The sequence below is a fragment of the Takifugu flavidus genome, unplaced genomic scaffold, assembly GCF_003711565.1.
Source record: "Takifugu flavidus isolate HTHZ2018 unplaced genomic scaffold, ASM371156v2 ctg308, whole genome shotgun sequence".
NCBI classification, from domain to species: Eukaryota; Metazoa; Chordata; class Actinopteri; order Tetraodontiformes; family Tetraodontidae; genus Takifugu; species Takifugu flavidus.
This window is the reverse complement of record NW_026621945.1, coordinates 287-26,855: the sequence shown is the minus strand read 5'-3', so window position 1 is coordinate 26,855 and position 26,569 is coordinate 287. Positions and strand designations below refer to the sequence as shown.

The 26,569-nt window shown below is 39.1% G+C and overlaps 1 long non-coding RNA gene, 1 pseudogene and 5 gene segments (V, D, J or C); all 7 read right to left on the bottom strand.

Annotated features, from left to right (window-relative positions):
• Positions 1 to 884: 884 nt before the first annotated feature.
• Positions 885 to 1,486, bottom strand: LOC130520231 (Ig heavy chain V region XIG14-like). The segment is given in 2 exon segments: positions 885 to 1,317; positions 1,410 to 1,486. Coding segments are annotated over 2 exon segments (351 nt in total).
• Positions 1,487 to 3,586: 2,100 nt separating this feature from the next.
• On the bottom strand, positions 3,587 to 4,513 carry LOC130520225 (Ig heavy chain V region 5A-like). The segment is given in 2 exon segments: positions 3,587 to 4,322; positions 4,412 to 4,513. Coding segments are annotated over 2 exon segments (486 nt in total).
• A 2,070-nt stretch (positions 4,514 to 6,583) lies between these two features.
• On the bottom strand, positions 6,584 to 7,130 carry LOC130520226 (Ig heavy chain V region 914-like). The segment is given in 2 exon segments: positions 6,584 to 6,909; positions 6,997 to 7,130. Coding segments are annotated over 2 exon segments (360 nt in total).
• Positions 7,131 to 13,336: 6,206 nt separating this feature from the next.
• Positions 13,337 to 13,820, bottom strand: LOC130520232 (immunoglobulin heavy variable 4-38-2-like; the record flags this gene model as incomplete). The annotated part of the segment is given in 2 exon segments: positions 13,337 to 13,629; positions 13,718 to 13,820. Coding segments are annotated over 2 exon segments (333 nt in total), but the record flags the coding sequence as incomplete, so codon positions are not given.
• Positions 13,821 to 16,847: 3,027 nt separating this feature from the next.
• LOC130520228 (immunoglobulin heavy variable 4-59-like) lies at positions 16,848 to 17,271 on the bottom strand (annotated as a pseudogene).
• Positions 17,272 to 21,361: 4,090 nt separating this feature from the next.
• On the bottom strand, positions 21,362 to 22,692 carry LOC130520227 (Ig heavy chain V region 5A-like). The segment is given in 2 exon segments: positions 21,362 to 21,776; positions 21,866 to 22,692. Coding segments are annotated over 2 exon segments (438 nt in total).
• A 1,420-nt stretch (positions 22,693 to 24,112) lies between these two features.
• LOC130520230 (uncharacterized) lies at positions 24,113 to 24,786 on the bottom strand. Its single transcript, XR_008948721.1, has 2 exons — positions 24,492 to 24,786; positions 24,113 to 24,411 (listed from the first exon to the last, which is right to left on the bottom strand). It is a non-coding gene; the product is annotated as an uncharacterized LOC130520230 (long non-coding RNA).
• Positions 24,787 to 26,569: the final 1,783 nt, after the last annotated feature.

The following is a 26,569-nucleotide window of genomic DNA, read 5'->3' as shown; positions in this document are numbered from 1 at the left end:
GCCCAGCAGATAGTTAGAAGCAGCAGTCCTGTCCTACAGTCCATCATGTTCAACTGTGTGTCCCCTCTTCTCTGTCCTCCTCTCTGCTCTCACATAAGTAGACGTGGAACACATCTGAGTTTTGCATCGACTCCTCCTCACTAAACAACTGGATTTGATTGTGATGCCTCCTCCTCTTTGGATGATGTGAGCCTATGATCAATGACACTTTTAATTTTGTCCAATTAATGATGTACCAGTGGTCCTAGTTCTGATTTGTGAGCTACCCCACACTTCACACTCAGGTGTTCTCATCCACCTGCAAATTAATTTTACAATACAAAAAGATTGTCTAAAGGGAGAATCATGAGATCAAGGAATTTTCAATAGATTGGTGACATCACTGATATTTAAGTTTTTTCACTCGAGTAAAAAACTGTCAAGTATTAAATTGACATTTTTTTTAAAAAGCATATTTTTTTCCATCAGTCATCAATTGATCATTTATGTTTGAGTTACAGAATTAAACACTGATCTTTGTTTAAAAAAAATCGTCAACTGGGTGTGTGCTTTTATTTTGATTGAATGTTGAAATTAACTGTTGAGATCATTGAAATTAAAGAGAAAAAAATATATTGTGACTGCATTATTCTTAGAAACAATTTGTCATACATGGGAAATTCACTTGTTGTATCATGAGATCAGAAGTTTAGCATTCTATAAAATCAATTATCATATATATTTTATCATTGGTATTTATATATTTGTGCAAAATTAATCCAAAAATGTTTTTTTTTTTGTATTTCTTTTTTACTACCATTATCCCTTGAATGTTTCCGACAGGTTTTAGATTTCATTTAAATTCTGGGGTAAAAGTCTTGTTTTACCCCAGAAAGTCTCCAGCATTTTCCCTCAAACTTTCTGAGTCAATGATGTTGTCATGATTCATTCCTGGTGTGACAGCGCCCCCTCTGGTGATGTTGTGTTGATGCTCTGAGGGGTTTTTGTTCAGCTCCACTGATGGTTTGTGTCATTGTGACTCTCTGGCACAGTAATACACAGCAGTGTCTTCAGGCTGCACATTCACTCCATTTAGAGTCACTGTGTTGCTGGAAGAGTCTAAACTGATGCTGAACTTGTTCTTCAGAGAAGCTTTGAAAAGTGGGTCATATCCAACACGATGTGCACCAATCCACTCCAGTCCTTTCCCTGCAGGCTGTCTGATCCAGTGTGTGTGATGGCTGCTAACAGAATAGGAGACCTGACAGGTGATGGTCAGACGCTGACCTGGCTGCACAGTCACAGAGGCTGGCTGTGTCAACTGTTCACCCTTCACACCTGTGGATGAAGAGCAGAAGATTGAATCAGTGGACGTAGAGGGAACAGTCAGGTGATCACACTGTCAGTGTCTCTGCCTCAGTCAGACTCACAGGATCCAGCTGCCAACAGCAGCAGCAGAGCTACAGAGAACATGGTTGGTATTGAAGCTGATCTGATGGGAGCTTCTCTTCTTCTGCTGCAGCTGACAGCAGGATGTCAAGTCTTTATAGCAGATGGACAGGAAGTTCCCTTTGCATAGAGAAGAACTCTGACAGGAAATAAAAGAAGCACCAACTGTTCTGACCACAAAACACCAAACAGAAATCAGCTCAGGGTAGCAACAATGTTATGTTGTTTTATTTAACACTAAGTAGAAATATATAGGTAAATATTTCATTCTTATTGTAAATAATTACTTGTGATTTGGATATGAATCACTGAGATTAAGAGTAATCAACTAAATGTTTGATAGAATTTTTTTTTACATGTTTATGTTTAAGTTTCTTCTTAAAAAAAATCATATAAATTCTTCTTTACCAATAGGTATAGAAATTAGGTCAATTTAAACTGAAAAAAATGCCGAGTGGTGAAGGTGAGTAGTTGGAAAATAGAAATGATAAATTTGTGTTAAAAAATGATTCTATTAGTGAATATTCTGTACATCAGATATATCAGATACTGAGAATGTGTCATTGCACATTCATAGTACCTTCAGTCAATTCACCTCTGAATAAATGTTTTTATCATATTCAATCTAATTAATTGAACATCTGATGTCACTTGTTCTTGTCTTTTAAAAGTCAAACAGGATATTTTATCACAGACCAGAATGAGACATCCTAGGACAGACACCTGAGGGCCCCCTAAAGTAACAAGTGAGAAGGAAGAAAAAATTTCCAAAACGCTGTTTTGAAATCTGTTGAACTGCATCAGTGATTCCAGGAAAATGGAAACAGTATTGGAGTCACCATAGTCCATTTTTAAATCCTTTGGGTAGAGAAGATAGATTACCTGAGGTTAATTGTGAAAAAATATTGGAGCATTGCAGGTAAAACAGTTGGAGAGAGTGATGGTGGATCAATGAGAATTAATAAATGTTCTGTTGATGATAGTTTATGTGAATTAAATGAAGATGATTTTCAGGGAAAATGACAAATTATTCATGGAGGCACTTTGCATTTTTTTGGTCAAAAGCAGTTTTAAAATAACATTTTGAAGTGAGGTCATTAACAATTTAAAAGCCATTCATAATAAAAATAAAGACAGTGTTCAGTCTGCAGTTCTGCTCTTCACAGCAGTAAATATGAGAAGTGTGTGTTTTTGTACAGCTGCTGAACTGACTTCAGTCACTGTGCGTCTCGAGCACAATAATAAACAGCAGAATCTTCAGTCTTCAGGCTGTTCATCTGCAGATTCAGCTGTGCTTTGTTGTCATCTCTGGAGATGATAAACCGGCCTTTGACTGACGCAGAGTAGTACTTAGGGCTGCTACCGGTGTCGATATAAGCGATCCACTCCAGTCCTTTTCCAGGAGCCTGTCTGACCCAGGCCATGTAGTAGCTGCTGAATGTGAATCCAGCGGCTGAACAGGTCAGTGTGTGAGATTCTCCAGGTCTTTTAACCACTGGTTCAGACTGGGTCAGAGTCTGAGCATCAACACCTGTTTAGAAGATGAAACATCAAGTTAATCAGCTGATGACAAAAAGTCTGTCAACAATCAGGATGAGTGAAGATCTTCACCTGCCAGCAGATAGTTAGAAGCAGCAGTCCTGTCCTACAGTCCATCATGTTCAACTGTGTGTCCCCTCTTCTCTGTCCTCCTCTCTGCTCTCACATAAGTAGACGTGGAACACATCTGAGTTTTGCATCGACTCCTCCTCAGTAAACAACTGGATTTGATTGTGATGCCTCCTCCTCTTTGGCTGATGTGAGCCTATGATAAATGAGACTTTTAATTTTGTCCAATTAATGATGTACCAGTGGTCCTAGTTCTGATTTGTGAGGTACCCCACACTTCACACTCAGCTGTTCTCTCTCATCCACCTGCAAATTAATTTTGGATACAAAAAGAATGTATGAAGGGAGAATCATGAGATTGGAGATTGTCAGTGAATTTGTCATATCAGACAGTCACTCATATTAAGTATTTTCTTTAGAATAAAACAAACTGTGTCTTCAAATGTTTAATCATTATCAAAAAATAAAGATTTCTTTTTTCCATGAGTCATCATTTGATCCTGAATGTTTGAGTAACAATATTAAACACTGATCTTTGTTCAAAATCGTGTTCTGTGTGTGTGCTTTTATTTTGGCTGAATGCTGAAATTAACTGTTGGGATCATTGAAATGACAGAGAAACAAATATATTGTTGCTGAATTATCCTTATCCTTAACAATTTGTCATACATTGAAATTCTCTTGTTGCATAATGAGATCAGAAGTTCAAAAAGCAGTCATGTATATTTTAGGTCATTGGTATTTATATATTTGTGCAAAACCAATCCAAAAATGTTTTCTCATTCTGTATTTCTTTTTTACTACCATTACCCCTTGAACATTTCCTACAGGTTTTATATTTCATTTAAATTCTGGGGAAAAAATCTTCCAGCATTTTTCCTCAACGTTGTTGTCATGATTTATTCCTGGTGTGACAGCGCCCCCTCTGGTAAAAATGTGTTGATGCTCTGAGGGTTTTTGTTCAGCTGCACTGATGGTTTGTGTTATTGTGTCTCTGGCACAGTAATACACAGCAGTGTCTTCAGGCTGCACATTCACTCCATTTAGAGTCACTGTGTTGCTGGAAGAGTCTGAACTGATGCTGAACTTGTTCTTCAGGGAAGCTTTGTAGTAGGTGGTTCCAGTATTTTCCTGTCCAATCCACTCCAGTCCTTTCCCTGCAGGCTGTCTGATCCAGTTTGTGTAATAGCTGCTAACAGAATAGGAGACCTGACAGGTGATGGTCAGACGCTGACCTGGCTGCACAGTCACAGAGGCTGGCTGTGTCAACTGTTCACACTTCACACCTGTGAAACAACAAAGAAAATGCTGATTATTAAATCACACTCAAACAGATCAACTGCTGACTTTGACAAATCCACAGAGAGAGACTCACATCCAGCTGCCAACAGCAGCAGCAGAGCTACAGAGAACATGGTTAATGTTGAAAGTCAGGTGCAGAGAACTCCACTGACAGTCTGATGTGATGGTTTTATAGCTGAGGAACAAAAAAGAACTCTGAATTTGCATAGAATCAAACATGTGAAGCATCACTGTTGATCTGACTGCAGCAAATAGGAGAGTGGAAACCTACAGTCAAATCATGTTTTAAATGTGAAGATCAGCACATGCAAAACAGTTTTGGAAGAATTCAGATTTATTTCACAATATAAAACCAATTAATGGATCTAGATGAGGAGGACAAGAAAAATCCAAAAGAAAGCTCTGAAATCTAATAAACTGCATCAGGGATCAGCATCAGAGTGGAAACCTACAGTCAAATCATGTTTTACATGTGAAGGTTTGCCGTTAATTAATTCATTGTAACCTTTAAAGATATTATTGAAATGAAACAAGTGTCACTGGAACTCTCATGTAAATGTTCATCTACTGTAACATTCAAAACTATCTTTAAATTTCATCTAAAACACTTCAGAAGTGAGTGTGAAAGAGAAGGTGAGTGATGTCAAATGAAACTTTGGCACTCAGATCCTTCGATATTTCTTCATGGAATCTCGAAATAAATTCAACAGACTAACAATGAGTGGTCCCAGGTTCGACACCTTAGGGCCCCCAAAAGTATCCAGAGAGGAGGATGACAAAACACACATATTCTTCAGGAGGTTCCTGGCATCTCTCTGTCCCCTTCCTTTCTCTGATTTTGTTACGATGTGCGGACACGAATCGAGACCCCAAATGCAGACACACACGATAGGGTGAGGTTGAAATCAAGTTTACTGAGGTCCAAGTTCAGAACAGAGCCAAAGGGTGCAGGTGAAAGACAAACACAATCAGACTGGAGCAGGCTGGGCAGTGCGTGCAGGCATCCAAGTGGCGATCTGCAGGAAAGACGAACGATTAGTTCCAGACTGGAAACAGGTTCGAGGAAACAAACTTACAAACAGTTATAGGAGCCAGGCTGTACCACGGGGGTAATCAACAAATCAGCGATGAGTGCAGAGTTGAGGAGAACTGCAGGTGTGGATAATGACTGGAGATTGGTCTCAGGTGTGCCTAGCTCGCCCAACAGGGGAGAATCAGGAAACCGCTGGTCCAGCCTGAAAACAGAAAGACACAGAAGGGGAGGGGGAGAGGGAAAACACTCGGGACTCCTAATGGTTTTGTCTGTTTTTCCACGTGTTTCTTGTCATCCAGGCTGTCTCTTCTCCACGTTCTCTGCCGGTTTGATGTGAAATCTTTGGTCATCGGCTCAACTCAGTTTTCATTCCCGTAGTCATAGTTTTAGATGTTATTTCTTTGCTCATCAGCGCTGTCTCTCTGCCTGCAGACCTGCCAACACCATCTGCTCCTGCTCGTCTCTCAACCTAAATCCTGACTCACTGTGCTTCTTTTCCTGTTGGATATTTTCACTGTGGTCCCGTTCAGTCTGATCCTGTAATTGTTTTCCACCAAATTCCATAAAAGAACACAACTAAATCCAAACAATTTTTTGGTTCAATCTGTTCCTCCGAATTTAATTAATATTGCAAATAAGGTTGTGAAATCAGTTGAATTTTTGCAGGAAATCCTCAGGACTGTGGTGATTAATAAAGTTGTCATTGTACCATTTTTTAACATAGATTGTTGGGAAATAAGATAGAGTTCAGGTTAATTGTTTTTGCTCAAAGATTGGACCATTGCAGGTTAAAAACAATTTACAGAAAAATGCTGGATCAACAAGAATTTATCAAAGGTTGAACTGAACTATTCCATAAGAATAATTGATGTTAAATGAAGGTAGACCCCCAATGTGGGAAGATTTCCTCTAAAATATTTAAATACTGCAAAAAACCTCAAGGTCAATCAGTCAAAACTATGCTTAATTTACCATCAATACAATGTAATTGAACTAGCAGAATATTTAATTATTTGAGGGGGAAATGTCATATATTTGTTCCAGAGGGTTTTATTAAATGCATAAACATTTACATAGTTTGTAAATTATTAAAAAGTAAGGAGTTAAATAAAGATATAAAAGGCATAAATGAATAAAATAAAGACAGTGTTCAGGTTGCAGTTCTGCACTTCACAGCAGTAAATATGAGAAGTGTGTGTTTTTGTACAGCTGCTGAACTGACTTCAGTCACTGTGACCATCGAGCACAATAATAAACAGCAGAATCTTCAGTCTTCAGGCTGTTCATCTGCAGATTCAGCTGTGCTCTGTTGTTGTCTCTGGAGATGATAAACCGGCCTTTGACTGACTCAGAGTAGTATGTGCTGCTGCCGCTGCTGATAGCACTGATCCACTCCAGTCCTTTTCCAGGAGCCTGTCTGACCCAGACCATCCAGTAGTCACTGAATGTGAATCCAGAGGCTGAACAGGTCAGTGTGTGAGATTCTCCAGGTCTTTTAACCACTGGTTCAGACTGGGTCAGAGTCTGAGCATCAACACCTGTTTTGAAGAGATGAAACATCAAGTTAATCAGCTGATGACAAAAATCAAAGTCTGTCAACAGTCAGGATGAGTGAAGATCTTCACCTGCCCAGCAGATAGTTAGAAGCAGCAGTCCTGTCCTACAGTCCATCATGTTCAACTGTGTGTCCCCTCTTCTCTGTCCTCCTCTCTGCTCTCACATAAGTAGACGTGGAACACATCTGAGTTTTGCATCGACTCCTCCTCAGTACAGAACTGGATTTGATTGTGATGCCTCCTCCTCTTTGGATGATGTGAGCCAATGATCAAGACACTTTTAATTTTGTCCAATTAATGATACACCAGTGGTCCTAGTACTGATTTGTGAGGTACCCCACACTTCACACTCAGCAGTTCTCATCCGGCTAAAAATCAATTTTACTCTACAAAAAGAATGTCTAAGGGGAGAATCATTTAATCGATTTTTAAAAATACACATTTTTTTCCATGAGTTATCAATTGATCATGAATATTTGAGTAACAATATTAAAAACTGATCTCTTTCAAAAAAAGGGTTCTGTGTGTGTCCTTTTATTTTGGGTGTGAAAGTTGAAATTAACTGTTGAGATCATTGAAATTACAGAGAAACAAATATATTGTTGCTGCATTATCCTTATGAAACAATTTTAAATGCATGTGAAATTCACTTGTATCATAATGAGATCAGAAGTTCAGCATTCAACAAAATCAGTCATCATATATATTTTAGGTCATTTGGTCTTTATTTATTTGTGCAAAAGGAATCCAAAAACATTTTCTTATTTTGTAGTTCTTTTTACTACAAAAAACATTGAAAGTTTTCTACAGGTTTTATATTTAATTTAATTCTGAGGTAAAAATCTTGTTCTCCAGCATTCTTCTCAAAATTTCTGCCTCAACATTGTTGTCATGATTCATTCTTGGTGTGACAGCGCCCCCTCTGGTGATGTTGTGTAGATGCTCTGAAGAAAATGCTGATTATTAAATCACACTCAAACAGATCAACTGCTGACTTTGACAAATCCACAGAGAGACTCACATCCAGCTGCCAACAGCAGCAGCAGAGCTGCAGAGAACATGGTTAATGATGAAAGTCAGGTGCAGAGAACTCCACTGACAGTCTGATGTGATGGTTTTATAGCTGAGGAACAAAGAAGAACTCTGAATTTGCATAGAATCAAACATGTGAAGCATCACTGTTGATCTGACTGGAGCCAATAGAAGAGTGGAAACCTACAGTCAAATCATGTTTTACATGTGAAGTTCAGCACATGAAAAACAGTTTTGGAAGAATACAGATTTATTTCACAAGATCAAACCAATCAGTGGATCTTGATGAGAGGACAAGAAAAAATCCAAAAGAAAGCTCTGAAATCTAATGAACTGCATCAGGGATCAAACCAGTCAATCGATCTTGGAGAGGAACAAAGTCAAAATTTTGAGGACAGCAGTCCAAACCAAAACACAAGATAACCCGGTCAAAGACATGAGGGGCACACTGGACACTTTAACAAAAACTCTCTGGTTGAGGACAGATGGAGAAGTGGTTTTAATACACAAGGACGGGGCAAAGATGATGAGACACAAATGATGATTAAATAAAATAATAAACAAACACAGGAGAGTCTTAAACATTATGTCTATTTATGTGCACCTAAGAAAGAAACTGCTGGAAATATTTTGAAAAACTTTCCTGGTAAATCTTTATGAAGATTGTAATTCAGTTTTTGAGAAGGAGGCACGTTTGTTGTCTGTGGAGGTTTTTGCACAGCTGTTCCTCTCTCTGGAGTCACTGTGTTTCTCGAGCACAGAAGAAAACAGCAGAATCCTCTGCTGTCAGGCTGCTGATCTGCAGGTACTGAGTGCTGCTGGACACGTCTTCAGTCATCACGAAACCACTCTTGAAAGAGCTTCCATAGATAACAGAGTTTGAACCTGCATCCATCCTCCCGATCCACTCCAGAGCTTTCCCTGGTCTCTGTCGTATCCAGTGGATATTGTAGCTGGTCATGTCAAACCCTGAAATGGTGCAGGACATCTTCACTGTCTCTCCAGGTCTTTTTACTTCAGGCTGAGACTGATCCAGTCTTTCACTCCAAACACCTGAAAGACAATAGAAATACACCCAACAACCAGGTCAAGCCCATTCTGGACCTGTCCACAGAAGTAACAGCAGCCCTGATGTTCTCACCGTGAACAGTGACAATGATCAGTAAACCTCTGATCACTGTGTTCTCCATTATGTGCTGACACTGCAGTTCTGTGCTCTGATCTGAGCAGAACTGTGTAAAACTGCTCCAGGCTCCTGTCACAAGTTCCTGCTGTTTTTATAGGACAGGGAGAGTTTGCATAGACGTCCCTCTCTGGGACATTTTCATAAACACCCCAAGACAATCTGAAGAGAGACACTCAGAATCATTCATCATGAAATGTATCCATGGTGATCCATTATATGTTTAATGAACTTGAACCTGTATAAATTGTGTCACATGACTGTTTTGATCACATTAGACTGAGCAGAAATGTAGACTTTTAAACATGTCTGCAGGGAGCGTTCTATATTCTAGAATTTAACCTGTAGTACATCTGATCACAGACAATCACCATCACCATCATCATCATCATCATCATCATCATTCTACTGAAATCAGATTGTTTGTTTCATCATTTTCTTTATGTTCTAAAATGTTTTTCTGCTGTTTGTTTTCATGGTTTGGACATGTTTGTGCACCTCATCTGTGTCTGCAGCCTCCTCATTCTCTGCTGTCACAGAGTTACTAAAGTATGTTTGTGTCATTAAAACTTGTTCAAGGCATCATTTTGGTTAATGCCAGTGAGTCTGGAAGCTGGATGAGATCAAGTCAGTCAAAACGTGTGGAAACACAAATCAGCATTATCTCCATCATTCTTCAGTGTTGAGAGTCCTCATTTCTTTCTCTCTCTCCGTCTGACTCTCTGCTCACACACACACACACACACACACACACACACACACACACACACACACACACACACACACCACACACACACACATTCACAATCATTTCCCTATCTTTGTTGGTATTTAGAGACATAATTTATTTCAAAGCTCCCTACCCAACCATAACTATACCAACTCATCCTGAGCAAATGGGCCCAACTTCACAAACAGGTCCTCCCATTGTCAGTAGATTGAGGATTGTGTTATTCAATATGTATTAAATAGCAGTGATGTGCGGTGAGGTTCATGGCTGGTGAGGCACTGACTCCTCAAGAGTCAGATTTACGATGGTAAGAACTGAAAAAAGCATCTTATTTCACCATTTTTCCAACAGCATACAACGACTGATAATGCTTCATATCCCATCAGCATTCCTCTTTCAATTACACTCACAATCCAACACAGACATATACACAGGAACATATTTGTCCTATGAAGAACTTTCTTTTATAGCTATGGATAGAGCACCCATCTTGCGTTTTAAGAAATTCATATATTCTGTGAAAAAATTAAAGTGCAGAGATGTGTGCAGCACAAATTAATTTTGACCAACAGTAAAAAATTCTGTTATTTTTCAAACTTTAAATTCTGTTCTTCAATAAATTTTAACAAAGTTTCCCTATTAAAATGATCACAAACAAATGAATAATTCTTTAAGGACAGGATTGCCTCTGTTGAAGCAGCACTGCAGCGAGAGAAAGCACCTGCCAGCTTGCGTCCGCCCCCTTGAGTTGAGGCAGAGTACTGCACGCCTCACCTGCTGACTTTTCTCTGCACTCTGTTGTGCGATCAGCAGGAATATTTCTCTCACACATGCATGTAAAGTTCATATTAGCGATATGCTGAGGAACAAAGACTGGCACACGTCATGCAACACAGTTTTGTAGTGGATCATGCAGTCAGACGTGGGGCACAATTCACCTCTGCCTCACCCGGGGTTTCTGCCCTGGATTTGATCGGTTAAAACTCAAATTCGGCACTTTTAACTTAAGTAAATGGCAACAATGTGTAGTCTCACTCTAAATGAATTTTAACACATGTCATGGAAAATATTAAAATTTATTTATGTACACTTTCTTTTTTTGGTCAGGGAGGCACTGTCCACATGTTTCTTGTCATCCAGGCTGTCTCTTCTCCACGTTCTCTGCCGGTTTGATGTGAAATCTTTGGTCATCGGCTCAACTCAGTTTTCATTCCCGTAGTCATAGTTTTAGATGTCATTTCTTTGCTCATCAGCGCTGTCTCTCTGCCTGCAGACCTGCCAACACCATCTGCTCCTGCTCGTCCCTCAGCCTAAATCCTGACTCACTGTGCTTCTTTTCCTGCTGGATATTTTCACTGTGGTCCCGTTCAGTCAGATCCTAATTGTTTTCCACCAAATTCCATAAAAGAACACAACTAAATCCAGACATTTTTTTGGTTCAATCTGTGCCTCCGAATTTAATTCATAATGCAAATAAGGTTGTGAAATCAGTTGAATTTTTGCAGGAAATCCTCAGGAGTGTGGTGATTAATAAAGTTGTCATTGTACCATTTTTTAACATAGTTTGTTGGGAAATAAGATAGAGTTCAGGTTATTGTTTTTGCTCAAAGATTGGACCATTGCAGGTAAAAAATAATGACAGAAAATGCTGGATCAACAAGAATTTATCAGCTGTTGTTGAAGTGAACTATTCCATAAGAATAATTTATGTTAAATGAAGGTAGACCCCCAATGTGGGAAGATTTCAACTAAAATATTCAGATACTCCAAAAAACCTCGAGGTCAATCAGTCAAAACTATGCATAATTTACCATCAATACAATGTAATTGAGCTACCAGAATATTGAATTATTTGAGGGGGAAATGTGATGTATTTGTTACTGATGGGTTTAATAAATGCATAAACATATACATAGTTTGTAAATTATTAAAAAGTAAGGAGGTAAATTAAAGATATAAAAAGCAGAAATTATTAAAAATAAAAACAGTGTTCAGTGTGCAGTTCTGCACTTCATAGCAGAAAATACGAGGTGTGTTTTTGTACAGCTGCAGAACTGACTTCAGTCACTGTGCGTATCGAGCACAATAATAAACAGCAGAATCTTCAGTCTTCAGGCTGTTCATCTGCAGATTCAGCTGTGCTCTGTTGTTGTCTCTGGAGATGATAAACCGGCCTTTGACTGACTCAGAGTAGTATGAGCTGCTGTAAATATAAGCAATCCACTCCAGTCCTTTTCCAGGAGCCTGTCTGACCCAGCTCATCCAGTAGTCACTGAATGTGAATCCAGAGGCTGAACAGGTCAGTGTGTGAGATTCTCCAGGTCTTTTAACCACTGGTTCAGACTGGGTCAGAGTCTGAGCATCAACACCTGTTTAGAAGATGAAACATCAAGTTAATCAGCTGATGACGAAAATCAAAGTCTGTCCACAATCAGGATGAGTGAAGATCTTCACCTGCCCAGCAGATAGTTAGAAGCAGCAGTTCTGTCCTACAGTCCATCATGTTCAACTGTGTGTCCCCTCTTCTCTGTCCTCCTCTCTGCTCTCACATAAGTAGACGTGGAACACATCTGAGTTTTGCATCGACTCCTCCTCAGTAAACAACTGGATTTGATTGTGATGCCTCCTCCTCTTTGGATGATGTGCGTTTATAATCTGAGACTTTAAATTTCATCCAACTAATAGTGCACCAGTGGTCCCAGTACTGAGTTCTGAGGTACCCCACATTTCACACCAACCAGTTCCAATCAAGCTTCAAATGAAAACTGTTGCAGAGAAAGCCCCTTAGAACATGCCCAGGGAAAACCCTCATTTTATTGTTTTTAAAACGTATTCCAGATTCCATGCAGTCACTGACATATGAGTATATTCTGCATAAAACCTTTCTTCAAATACTTAATTTACATCATGAAATCAAGATACACTTTTTTTCCATGAGTCATCACTTGATCATGAATGTTCAAGTGAGAATATAAAACACTGATCTATGTTTAAAAATCATGTACGAGTCTGTGCACTTTTAGTTGACACATGTTAAAATAAGCAATTGAGATCATCAGAAATAACTGAGAGAAACAAATGTATTTATGTTGCTGTGTCCTTATGTAACTATTTCACATTGTAAAATTTACTTGCAAGATAATGAGGAGATCAAAGGTTACTGATTCTGGAAAAAGAGTCATCATGAATATTATAAGTAATTAGAAGTTGTCCATTTGTGCAAAAGCAATCCAAAAATGTTTTTATAGTTTGTAATGCTGTAAACTTAGGTTTCATATTGCCTTTAAATATTTCAGATTAAAAAATATTTATCTTAAGCATGATTCCTCAACATTTCTGACTAAACCCTCAACATATTTGGGTGCAGAATCATTCCTGGTATGACAGCGCCCCCTCTAGTGATGTTGTGTTGATGCTCTGAGGGGTTTTTGTTCAGCTACACTGATGCTTTGTGTTATTGTGTATCTGGCACAGTAATACACAGCAGTGTCTTCAGGCTGCACATTCACTCCATTTAGAGTCACTGTGTTGCTGGAAGAGTCTAAACTGATGCTGAACTTGTTCTTCAGGGAATCCTTATAATATGTGCTAGATCCAACACCATTTCCAATCCACTCCAGTCCTTTCCCTGCAGGCTGTCTGATCCAGCCTGTCCAGTAGCTGCTAACAGAATAAGAGACCTGACAGGTGATGGTCAGACGCTGACCTGGCTGCACAGTCACAGAGGCTGGCTGTGTCAACTGTTCACCCTTCACACCTGTGAAACAACAAAGAAAATGCTGATTATAAAATCACACTGAAACAGATCACTGCTGACTTTGACAAATGCACAGAGAGAGACTCACATCCAGCTGCCAACAGCAGCAGCAAAGCTACAGAGAACATGGTTAATGTTGAAAGTCAGGTGCAGAGAACTCCACTGACAGTCTGATGTGATGGTTTTATAGCTGAGGAACAAAGAAGAACTCTGAATTTGCATAGAATCAAACATGTGAAGCATCACTGTTGACCAAATAGAGCCAATAGAAGAGTGGAAACCTCCAGTCAAATCATGTTTTACATATAAAGGTCTGCTGTTAGTTACCTTATTGTAACCTTATTCATGAAATTCCTGTTTAGGTTTTTGTGGAAATTTACTATGAAATCGACTGTGAAACTTACTGTGTAGCACAAGTTTATCATGTAACTTTGAATCACTAGAACTGACTTATGCATATACTGAAGAATGTGCGTACGTGCAGGCATTTAATCACACTTCTTGGTGCCACTTTGTGACTGGCTCATGAGGTACCGGAACTTACACAGAACATAATCATTTAAGGTAATAAGATGTCGTCGTCAGTTCATCATATGACCATTTGAACACTGTTGCTAACTTTTCTGCTGAATATAAACCAACACCCAAAAAGGTCCAGCACTTTTTTTATCTGTTGGCAGACGAAGAATGTTTCTCTCGTATTGTAAAAAGGACAACAAATGTGTCTAATAAACTTTTTACTGAAGATCACGGATTCTCTGGTCGTTTCACGGTCCGAACCTACAAAGCAGATTTGCAACAGTTTCTTCCTGTTAAAGGGGAGGTTTTCCTGCCACTGTTGCTTGTTAGGGTCAGGCCCTGGGATTCTGTAAAGTGCCTCAAAACAATTTAGAATGTAACAGATGGTATATAAATAAAGATTGATTGATTGATTGATTGATTGATGATTGATTGATCGATTGAAATAAATCTCACTTGAACTTTGATGTTTGTATTTGTTCCTGTCTACTTTCAACAGTAAAAAAGGATATTGCATCATAGACCAAGAATGAGTCGTCCCAGGACAGACACCTGAGGTCTCCCAAAAGAAACAGTGAGAAACACAACAAAAAATCCAAAAGAGAGCTATGAAATGTATTGAACTTCATCAGGGATTCCAGGGAAATAGAAACAGTTTTGCAATCACCTTAGTCCATTTTAAAATAGTTTTGATAATTTTGACAGAGGTTAATTGTAGCTGAACAAAGATAGGACCATTGCAGGTGAAAAGTGATTGGAGAGAGTGCTGGTGGTGAGAGAGGTAAAAATGTCAATGCTTAAAACCCTGAGTTTGCTAAGCCAACAGCGAAGGCCATGTGTGTGTATTCATAATGTTTAAGCTATTATTCCTCATATATTCATCCCAAATAGTCAACGTTAATGAGTGTAGCACTGATCCATTCAAGCATGTACTGGTGTATTGTGTTGTATTGTATTGTGTTATTGTGTTATTTTGGCTGAAAATAGTTAATGAATTATGTGAATTTATGAGATTTATTAAAAATAAAAAGGTAATATAATATAATAATTTATTTAAATGCCTGGAATAATACAATTGTCAGTGTTCAATTCTGCTCTTCACAGCAGTAAAATAAGAAGTGTTTGTTTTTGTACAGCTGCTGAACTGACTTCAGTCACTGTGCGTATCGAGCACAATAATAAACAGCAGAATCTTCAGTCTTCAGGCTGTTCATCTGCAGATTCAGCTGTGCTCTGTTGTTGTCTCTGGAGATGAGAAACCGGCCTTTGACTGACTCAGAGTAGTATGTGCTGCCCCCACTGCTGCTGATATAAGCGATCCACTCCAGTCCTTTTCCAGGAGCCTGTCTGACCCAGTTCATCCTGTAGCTGCTGAATGTGAATCCAGAGGCTGAACAGGTCAGTGTGTGAGATTCTCCAGGTCTTTTAACCACTGGTTCAGACTGGGTCAGAGTCTGAGCATCAACACCTGTTTAGAAGATGAAACATCAAGTTAATCAGCTGATGACAAAAAGTGTGTCAACAATCAGGATGAGTGAAGATCTTCATCTGCCCAGCAGATAGTTAGAAGCAGCAGTCCTGTCCTACAGTCCATCATGTTCAACTGTGTGTCCCCTCTTCTCTGTCCTCCTCTCTGCTCTCACATAAGTAGACGTGGAACACATCTGAGTTTTGCATCGACTCCTCCTCAGTTTCATTTGCACAGCATCAGTTTGATTATCACCTTTTTGAGTTTTTCTCAAAATAAATATTTTCTATTTACCAGTTTTTGACAGCTTAATTCACATGATTTCAGTCATGACATTTTTTTAAATTATTTTCACGAAATATTTAATACAAAAATAAGATGAAATCAATAAAACATCTCTTTTTATTGACGATTTAACAAGACTTTCAACAAAATCTAATCTCTCTGTTTTTTGCATGTTTGATGTTAAATGTGAAGATATTGCCTTTTTTGGCTGGAGAAATTAAATAAATATCAAGTGAAATAAATTCATTGGCATTATTAATTAATTCTGCTCACATTTCTGTGCTGGATGGATTGTTTCAGTCATAATATTGACTCAAAAATAGGAAAAAAAAACAAAACATTCACTGTCACAATGAGCAATCTGACAAAATCCTGTGGAATTTCAGAAAAGCCTCTCAGCTCTCTTCAACCAGGGTATGTGGACACTAATACACAGCAGAGGCCTCCAGATTTAGACTGGACAGTCTCAGAAAAATCGTACCATTTCTGTTGATGTAAATATTTTTATTTTCTATACAGACATTTGAGTTTCAATGAGACAAAAAATCATTGAAGAGAAGTTTGATGTGAAAAAACAAAACAAAAAAACTTTCGACTGGATTATTTATTCATTTGTTGACTAGCAAAACTTGGAAGATGAGATCATCCCATTTTCTTTATGAAGAAATGGGAATGATGCCTCTAAATGTTCAGTTTTGTTGTAAACAGTGCTGTGTAAAACAGCTCCAGGCTTCATTCAAACGATTTTGTGTTTCAAGAACACAAAGAGTTTGTGCAGTCCTCTCTCTGTTATATCTGTGGAAAGGCTAAGAAAAATCAAATATATGAAGGTGATGATGAGTTGTTGAAATTAATCCTGGTGTGACAGCGCCCCCTCTGGGGATGATGTGTTGGTGCTCTGAGGGGTTTTGTTCAGCTCCACTGATGGTTTGTGTTATGTGTATCTGGCACAGTAATACACAGCAGTGTCTTCAGGCTGCACATTCACTCCATTTAGAGTCACTGTGTTGCTGGAAGAGTCTAAACTGATGCTGAACTTGTTCTTCAGAGAAGCTTTGTAGCGTGGGGTGTATCCAACACGATGGTATCCAATCCACTCCAGTCCTTTCCCTGCAGGCTGTCTGATCCAGTTGTAGCATAGCTTCTGAGAGAATAAGAGACCTGACAGGTGATGGTCAAACGCTGACCTGGCTGCACAGTCACAGAGGCTGGCTGTGTCAACTGTTCACCCTTCACACCTGTGAATGAAGAGCAGAAGATTGAATCAGTGGACGTAGAGAGGGAACAGTCAGGGTGATCACACTGTCAGTGTCTCTGCCTCAGTCAGACTCACAGGATCCAGCTGCCAACAGCAGCAGCAGAGCTACAGAGAATATGGTTGGTATTGAAGCTGATCTGATGGGAGCTTCTCTTCTTCTGCTGCAGCTGACAGCAGGATGTCAAGTCTTTACTGGAGTTTTCCAACAAACTAGCGCCGAGCACAAGGACGGACCGGCCTTTAACTAGCAGCTGACGAGACGATGAGCCACAGCTGCGCCAATATAGTGGCAGAAAAAGGCCCCATCACCACTCTACTCAGCGGGGAGGAAAAGCAGACACACAGGGGACGTGGGAAAGACAAAACCAAGGACAATTATAGGTTTAGAATGTTATTAATGGAGCATTCTCCAAGAGTCAAGGAGATTAACATTTGAGTCATTGAACTGATTTATATTTTAGGTCACACCATTGATCGTTCTATATGTTATATAGAGGTCACTCAAAAATATATTTCTTATTTTTCACTGAGCTCATCTTTGTGTGAAAAAAAATCCCTAAAAAGTTCTCCATAGTTTAAATGTTTTACTTGGAGTCTTCTCATGAAAAATGAAATGCTGGAAATATTTTGAAAAACTTTAAGATTGTAATTCAGTTTTTGAGAAGGAGGCACGTTTGTTGTCTGTGGAGGTTTTTGCACAGCTGTTCCTCTCTCTGGAGTCACTGTGTTTCTCCGAGCACAGAAGAATACAGAAGAATCCTCTGCTGTCAGGCTGCTGATCTGCAGGTACTGAGTGCTGCTGGACACGTCTTCAGTCATCACGTAACCACTTTTGAAAGAGCTTCCATAGCTAGCAGAGTTTGAACCTGTATCATCCTCCTGATCCACTCCAGAGGTTTCCCTGGTCTCTGTCGTATCCAGTGGATATAGTAGCTGGTCATGTCAAACCCTGAAATGGTGCAGGACATCTTCACTGTCTCTCCAGGTCTTTTTACTTCAGGCTGAGACTGATCCAGTCTTTCACTCCAAACACCTGAAAGACAATAGAAATACACCCAACAACCAGGTCAAGCCCATTCTGGACCTGTCCACAGAAGTAACAGCAGCCCTGATGTTCTCACCGTGAACAGTGACAATGATCAGTAAACCTCTGATAACTGTGTTCTCCATTATGTGCTGACACTGCAGATCTGTGCTCTGATCTGAGCAGAACTGTGTAAAACTGCTCCAGGCTCCTGTCACAAGTTCCTGCTGTTTTTATAGGACAGGGAGAGTTTGCATAGACGTCCCTCTCTGGGACATTTTCATAAATACCCCAAGACAATCTGAAGAGAGACACCCATAATCAGTCATCATGAAATGTATCCATGGTGATCCATTATATGTTTAATGAACTTAAACCTGTATAAATTGTGTCACATGACTGTATTGATCACATTAGACTGAGCAGAAATGTGTAGACTTTTAAACATGTCTGCAGTGAGCGTTCTATATTCTAGAATTGTTTGTTTCACTTGTTTGTTTCATCAATTCATTTTTCTTTTTGCTCTAAAATGTTTTTCTGCTGTTTGTTTTCATGGTTTGGACATGTTTGTGCACCTCATCTGTGTCTGCAGCCTCCTCATTCTCTGCTGTCACAGAGTTACTAAAGTATGTTTGTGTCATTAAAAGTTGTTCAAGGCATCATTTTGGTTAATGCCAGTGAGTCTGGAAGTTGGATGAGATCAAGTCAAAACGTGTGGAAACACAAATCAGCATTATCTCCATCATTCTTCAGTGTTGAGAGTCCTCATTTCTTTCTCTCTCTCCGTCTGACTCTCTTGCTCACACACACACACACACCACACACACACACACCACACACACACACACACACACACACACACACATGCCCAATCCTTTCCCTATATTTGTTGGTATTTAGAAACATCATTTATTTCAAAGCTCCCTACCCAACCATAACTATACCAACTCATCCTGAGCAAATGGGCCCAACTTCACAAACAGTTCCTCCCATTGTCAGTAGATTGAGGATTGTGTTATTCAATATGTATTAAATACCAGTGACGTGCGGTGAGGTTCATGGCTGGTGAGGCACTGTACACAGTGTACACTTTCTTTTTTCTTTTTTTGGTCAGGGAGGCACTGTCCACATGTTTCTTGTCATCCAGGCTGTCTCTTCTCCACGTTCTCTGCTGGTTTGATGTGAAATCTTTGGTCATCGGCTCAACTCAGTTTTCATTCCCGTAGTCATAGTTTTAGATGTCATTTCTTTGCTCATCAGCGCTGTCTCTCTACCTGCAGACCTGCCAACACCATCTGCTCCTGCTCGTCTCTCAGCCTAAATCCTGACTCATTGTGCTTCTTTTCCTGTTGGATATTTTCACTGTGGTCCCGTTCAGTCTGATCCTGTAATTGTTTTCCACCAAATTCCATAAAAGAACACAACTAAATCCAGACAATTTTTGGGTCATCTGTTCCTCCGAATTTAATTCATAATGCAAATAAGGTTGTGAAATCAGTCGAATTTTTGCAGGAAATCCTCAGGAGTGTGGTGATTAATAAAGTTGTCATTGTAGCATTTTTAACATAGTTTGTTCGGAAATAAGATAGAGTTCTGGTTATTGTTTTTGCTCAAAGATTGGACCATTGCAGGTTAAAAATAACTTGACAGAAAAATGCTGGATCAACAAGAATTTATCAACTGTTGTTGAAGTGAACGATTCCATAAGAATCATTTATGTTAAATGAAGGTAGACCCCCAATGTGGGAAGATTCCAATTAAAATATTCAGATACTCCAAAAAACCTCAAGGTCAATCAGTCAAAACTATGCATAATTTACCATCAATACAATGTAATTGAGCTACCAGAATATTGAATTATTTGAGGGGGAAATGTGATGTATTTGTTACTGATGGGTTTAATAAATGCATAAACATATACATAGTTTGTAAATTCTTAAAAAGTAAGGAGGTAAATTAAAGATATAATAAGCAGAAATTATTAAAATAAAAACAGTATTCAGTGTGCAGTTCTGCTCTTCACAGCAGTAAATATGAGGAGTGTGTGTTTTTGTACAGCTGCTGAACTGACTTCAGTCACTGTGACTCTCGAGCACAATAATAAACAACAGAATCTTCAGTCTTCAGGCTGTTCATCTGCAAATTCAGCTGTGCTCTGTTGTTGTCTCTGGAGATGATAAACCGGCCTTTGACTGACTCAGAGTAGTATATGCTACTGCTAGTACTGATAGCACTGATCCACTCCAGTCCTTTTCCAGGAGCCTGTCTGACCCAGTGCATCCCATAGCCACTGAATGTGAATCCAGAGGCTGAACAGGTCAGTGTGTGAGATTCTCCAGGTCTTTTAACCACTGGTTCAGACTGGGTCAGAGTCTGAGCATCAACACCTGTTTAGAAGATGAAACATCAAGTTAATCAGATGATGACAAAAATCAAAGCGTGTCAACAATCAGGATGAGTGAAGATCTTCACCTGCCCAGCAGATAGTTAGAAGCAGCAGTCCTGTCCTACAGTACATCATGTTCAACTGTGTGTCCCCTCTTCTCTGTATTCCTCTCTGCTCTCACGTAAGTAGACGTGGAACACATCTGAGTTTTGCATCGACTCCTCCTCAGTAAACAACTGGATTTGATTGTGATGCCTCCTCCTCTTTAGATGATGCGAGCCGATGATCAATGACACTTTTAACTTTGTCCAATTAATGATACACCAGTGATCCCAGTACTGATTTGTGAAGTACCCCACACTTAACACTCAGCAGTGAGTCATCAATTGATCATGAATGTTTGAGTTACAGGATTAAAGACTGATCTTTGTTTAAAAAATCATCAACTGGCTGTGTGCTTTTATTTTGAGTGAATGTTGAAATTAACTCTTGAGATAATTGAAATTACAGAGTAATAAATTTATTGTTGTTGCATTATCCTTATGAAAAAAAATTGTCATATATTTGAACTTTACTTGTTGCATAATGAGATCAGAAGTTTAGAATTCTATGAAAGCAGTTATATATATTTTCAGTCATTGGTCTTTATATATTTGTTTAAAAGCAATTCAAAAATGTTTTCTGATTTTGTATTTATTTTGTTTATTACCATTATCCCTTAATTGTTTCCCACAGTTTTTATATTTAATTTAAATTCTCAAGTCTTTTTCTCCAGTATTTTTCTTCAAAATTCTGCCTCAATGTTGTTGTCATGATTCATTCCTGGTGTGACAGCGCCCCCTCTGGTGATGTTGTGTTGATGCTCTGAGGGGTTTTTGTTCAGCTCCACTGATGCTTTGTGTTATTGTGTGTCTGGCACAGTAATACACAGCAGTGTCTTCAGGCTGCACATTCACTCCATTTAGAGTCACTGTGTTGCTGGAAGAGTCTAAACTGATGCTGAACTTGTTCTTCAGGGAAGCTTTGTAATATGGGGTGTATCCAACACCATTGTATCCAATCCACTCCAGTCCTTTCCCTGCAGGCTGTCTGATCCAGTGTGTGTAATAGCTGCTGAGAGAATAAGAGACCTGACAGGTGATGCTCAGACTCTGACCTGGCTGCACAGTCACAGAGGCTGGCTGTGTCAACTGTTCACACTTCACACCTGTGAAACAACAAAGAAAATGCTGATTATTAAATCACACTCAAACAGATCAACTGCTGACTTTGACAAATCCACAGAGAGAGACTCACATCCAGCTGCCAACAGCAGCAGCAGAGCTGCAGAGAACATGTTTAATGTTGAAAGTCAGTTGCAGAGAACTCCACTGACAGTCTGATGTGATGGTTTTATAGATGAGGAACAAAGAAGAACTCTGAATTTGCATCGAATCAAACATGTGGAACATCACTGTTGATCAAATAGAGCCAGTAGGAGAGTGGAAACCTACAGTCAAATTGTGTTATACAATAAAAATGCACATTTATTTTTTCCTTCTGTTTACTTTCGAGCAAGATTTAGATTTAACATTTAGATTTAGATCAAGCATTAAGATTAAGCATTAGCCATTGGTTGAACATTTAATATCTGGATTTAACTATTTCATACATCTTTAAGTGTTTTGATTCATTTTTCTCCAGGATCCGAAAGCAGACAAAACGCAGTGGGAATATTGTCCAAACACAAAGTCTCTATTAAAAGATCAACTTGGCAGTCCTCCTGAACCACAGGGGAAGCACTTGTCCAGTCTTCCGAGGCACACAGGGAGCTCCAGTAGGGAGCCAACACGGGAGTCAGGTCCTGTGCGTTCTCCACTCCAGCAGGGCGGCGTGGTGACCTCAAACGACCAGGGTGAATTGCTTCAACGAATTTTTAAATCATCCATTAATGAGGAAACAGGAATCAGATTTACCATGGAAAACAATAATTCTCCAACCCTACTCGACAGGCGCTCTGTCCTTAAATAGGTGGCCTGATGTAGATTGCCGACAGGTGCGTCTGCCTGCAGCACACACTGTAGTTAATTATTGGCTCCTTCACGCCCCCTGCAGGAAGAAACAACTAGCACAGGAACCGGAACCCTGGACTCCAAAGCTAAGTTGATAAACTTTTGCATGAATATGCTAAAAAGTGACATTCAGATATTCATTTGATTTCAAGATAAATGTGACAAAATGTTTTAAATTTCAGCATAATCTACTTTATAAAGTTCCCCAAACTTCAATATATTCATGCTTTTACTTGAACTGTTGTATGCGCTGACTATTGCTTTCCAGTAGATTTTGTCGCAATTTAAAAAAAAACAAGAACCTAATTTTCAAAAACATCAGGCACATTTTTTTCACATGCAACAATCGACACTCATTGGTGTGAAAATATAGTTGACATGTGTTAATACGTATATATCCAAGCACACATGTGTACAGTAAATTTATCACTTGATGACTACACACACACACACACACACACACACACACACACCCCACCTGGTGACTATGTATTACAACCAGTTACAAAATGAAAAAAAGACATTTTAAAAGTTGTGAACATTTTCTGCATTTGTTTTAAATGTGAGAGATTAAAATGGATTTTCCCTTTGATTGCAAAAACACGTCAGAGCTGAAGGCAGAAGTCAAAAGTCAGAATTGAAAAATGTAACTTTGGAAATCACAAGAACCAGAATGCCAGAGTCTTGAAGTTACTTCTAGTGTAAAATGATGGTTGGAGTGGCACCAATTAAGAATAAATTAATGCTCGATGAAGTTATTTCATGATTTTACAAATGAAAAATGAGTTGTCCCAGGATGAAAGCCTGAGGGATTCCAAAGGTAACAAGTGAGAGATATGACAAAACCCTCAACAGGGAAAGAAGCTTTCAAACCAGGTTTAGGTGGATCTGGGAGATTCTGGTAGATTGTAAGTGTTACTTTGGGATGGTTTGAAAAAGATTTTTAGGAAATAAAAATTCATAAAGTCTGTTGATTTTTTTTTAAATGTCTGCTGTCAAGTTTAAAACAGCTGGAAAGAGAGCGAGTACATCAACAACAATGTATCATCAGGAGGCTGGGTTCAACTGCACTTAAAGATTGTTCATGATACAATTGGTAATTGAAAACTTCAGTTCAGCTTTGAACAATAACAAATTAATAGAATTTATTGTCTTTACAAAATTATTGTGGCAACATTAAAGTTCACAAACCTAAAAGTCACAAACAATTTTAAAAGAATAGAGAAAGTATTTAGTATGTGTGGACTTTACAGCAGTAAATATGAGAAGTGTGTGTTTTTGTACAGCTGCTGAAAATGTAATGTTATTTCCTGATTTAATAATAAATCAAATATATTGTAGATTATTAAAAATTTAAGAGGTAAATTAAGGATATAAGAGAAAGGAATAACAAAATAAAGAGTGTTCAGTGTGCAGTTCTGCTCTTCACAGCAGTAAATATGAGAAGTGTGTTTTTGTGCAGCTGCTGAACTGACTTCAGTCACTGTGACCATCAAGCACAATAATAAACAGCAGAATCTTCAGTCTTCAGGCTGTTCATCTGCAGATTCAGCTGTGCTCTGTTGTTGTCTCTGGAGATGATAAACCGACCTTTGACTGACTCAGAGTAGTATGTGCTGCCATCATAGCTAATAGCACTGATCCACTCCAGTCCTTTTCCAGGAGCCTGTCTGACCCAGACCATGTAGGAGCTGCTGAATGTGAATCCAGAGGCTGAACAGGTCAGTGTGTGAGATTTTCCAGGTCTTTTAACCACTGGTTCAGACTGAGTCAGAGTCTGAGCATCAACACCTGTTTAGAAGATGAAACATCAAGTTAATCAGCTGATGACAAAAAGTCTGTCAACAATCAGGATGAGTGAAGATCTTCACCTGCCCAGCAGATAGTTAGAAGCAGCAGTCCTGTCCTACAGTCCATCATGTTCAACTGTGTGTCCCCTCTTCTCTGTCCTCCTCTCTGCTCTCACATAAGTAGACGTGGAACACATGTGAGTTTTGCATCGACTCCTCCTCAGTAAAGAACTGGATTTGATTGTGATGCCTCCTCCTCTTTGGCTGATGTGAGCCTATGATAATGAGACTTTTAATTTTGTCCAATTAATGATGTACCAGTGGTCCTAGTTCTGATTTGTGAGGTACCCCACACTTCACACTCAGCTGTTCTCATCCACCTGCAAATTAATTTTAGGATACAAAAAGAATGTCTGAAGGGAGAATCATGAGATTGGAGATTGTCAGTGAATTTGTCATATCAGACAGTCACTCATATTTAAGTATTTTCTTTAGAATAAAACAAACTGTGTCTTCAAATGTTTAATCATTATCAAAAAATAAAGATTTCTTTTTTCCATGAGTCATCATTTGATCCTGAATGTTTGAGTAACAATATTAAACACTGATCTTTGTTCAAAATCGTGTTCTGTGTGTGTGCTTTTATTTTGGCTGAATGCTGAAATTAACTGTTGGGATCATTGAAATGACAGAGAATCAAATATATTGTTGCTGAATTATCCTTATCCTTAACAATTTGTCATACATTGAAATTCTCTTGTTGCATAATGAGATCAGAAGTTCAAAAAGCAGTCATGTATATTTTAGGTCATTGGTATTTATATATTTGTGCAAAACCAATCCAAAAATGTTTTCTCATTCTGTATTTCTTTTTTACTACCATTACCCCTTGAACATTTCCTACAGGTTTTATATTTCATTTAAATTCTGGGGAAAAAATCTTCAGCATTTTTCCTCAACGTTGTTGTCATGATTTATTCCTGGTGTGACAGCGCTCCCTCTGGTGAAAATGTGTTGATGCTCTGAGGGTTTTTGTTCAGCTGCACTGATGGTTTGTGTTATTGTGTCTCTGGCACAGTAATACACAGCAGTGTCTTCAGGCTGCACATTCACTCCATTTAGAGTCACTGTGTTGCTGGAAGAGTCTAAACCAGGGGTCGGCAACCCGCGGCTCTGGAGCCGCATGCGGCTCTTTGGCGCCGCCCTAGTGGCTCCCTGGAGCTCTTTCAAAAATATGAAAATGGAAATTGTTTTAATATAATTTCTGTAGGAGGAATTACGTGACAATCATTCTTAAAGTTTTCCAATGCTGTATAAATGTGTATAATAAATATTTAATTTCAACATCTCATTTTAATGGAAGTTAAACTTAAAGTGTCATCGTACAGCAGAGCAGCCACGTGGTGCCTCATTCTCTCCAGGATGCTGCAGGGAAAATAAACATTTCATCATGAATGCTCATTATGTATTTGTAGCCTACTTATCATTTGGAAAGTAGGCTAATGCAGCTAATATAGACACTTACAGCAAGTGTTGCCTTTATTATGAGCCCTATATAAGGCTTTAATTTTTTGCGGCTCCAGACAGATTTGTTTCTTGTTTTTTTGGTCCAATATGGCTCTTCCAACATTTTGGGTTGCCGACCCCTGGTCTAAACTGATGCTGAACTTGTTCTTCAGAGAAGCTTTATAAATTGGGTTGTATCCTACACGATGTGCACCAATCCACTCCAGTCCTTTCCCTGCAGGCTGTCTGACCCAGCTTGTCCAGTAGCTGCTAACAGAATAAGAGACCTGACAGGTGATGGTCAGACTCTGACCTGGCTACATAGTCACAGAGGCTGGCTGTGTCAACTGTTCACACTTCACACCTGTGGATGAAGAGCAGAAGATTGAAACAGTGGACGTAGAGGGAACAGTCAGGGTGATCACACTGTCAGTGTCTCTGCCTCAGTCAGACTCACAGGATCCAGCTGCCAACAGCAGCAGCAGAGCTACAGAGAACATGGTTGGGATTGAAGCTGATCTGATGGGAGCTTCTCTTCTTCTGCTGCAGCTGACAGCAGGATGTCAAGTCTTTATAGCAGATGGACAGGAAGTTCCCTTTGCATAGAGAAGAACTCTGATGGGATATAAAAGAAGCACCAACTGTTCTGACCA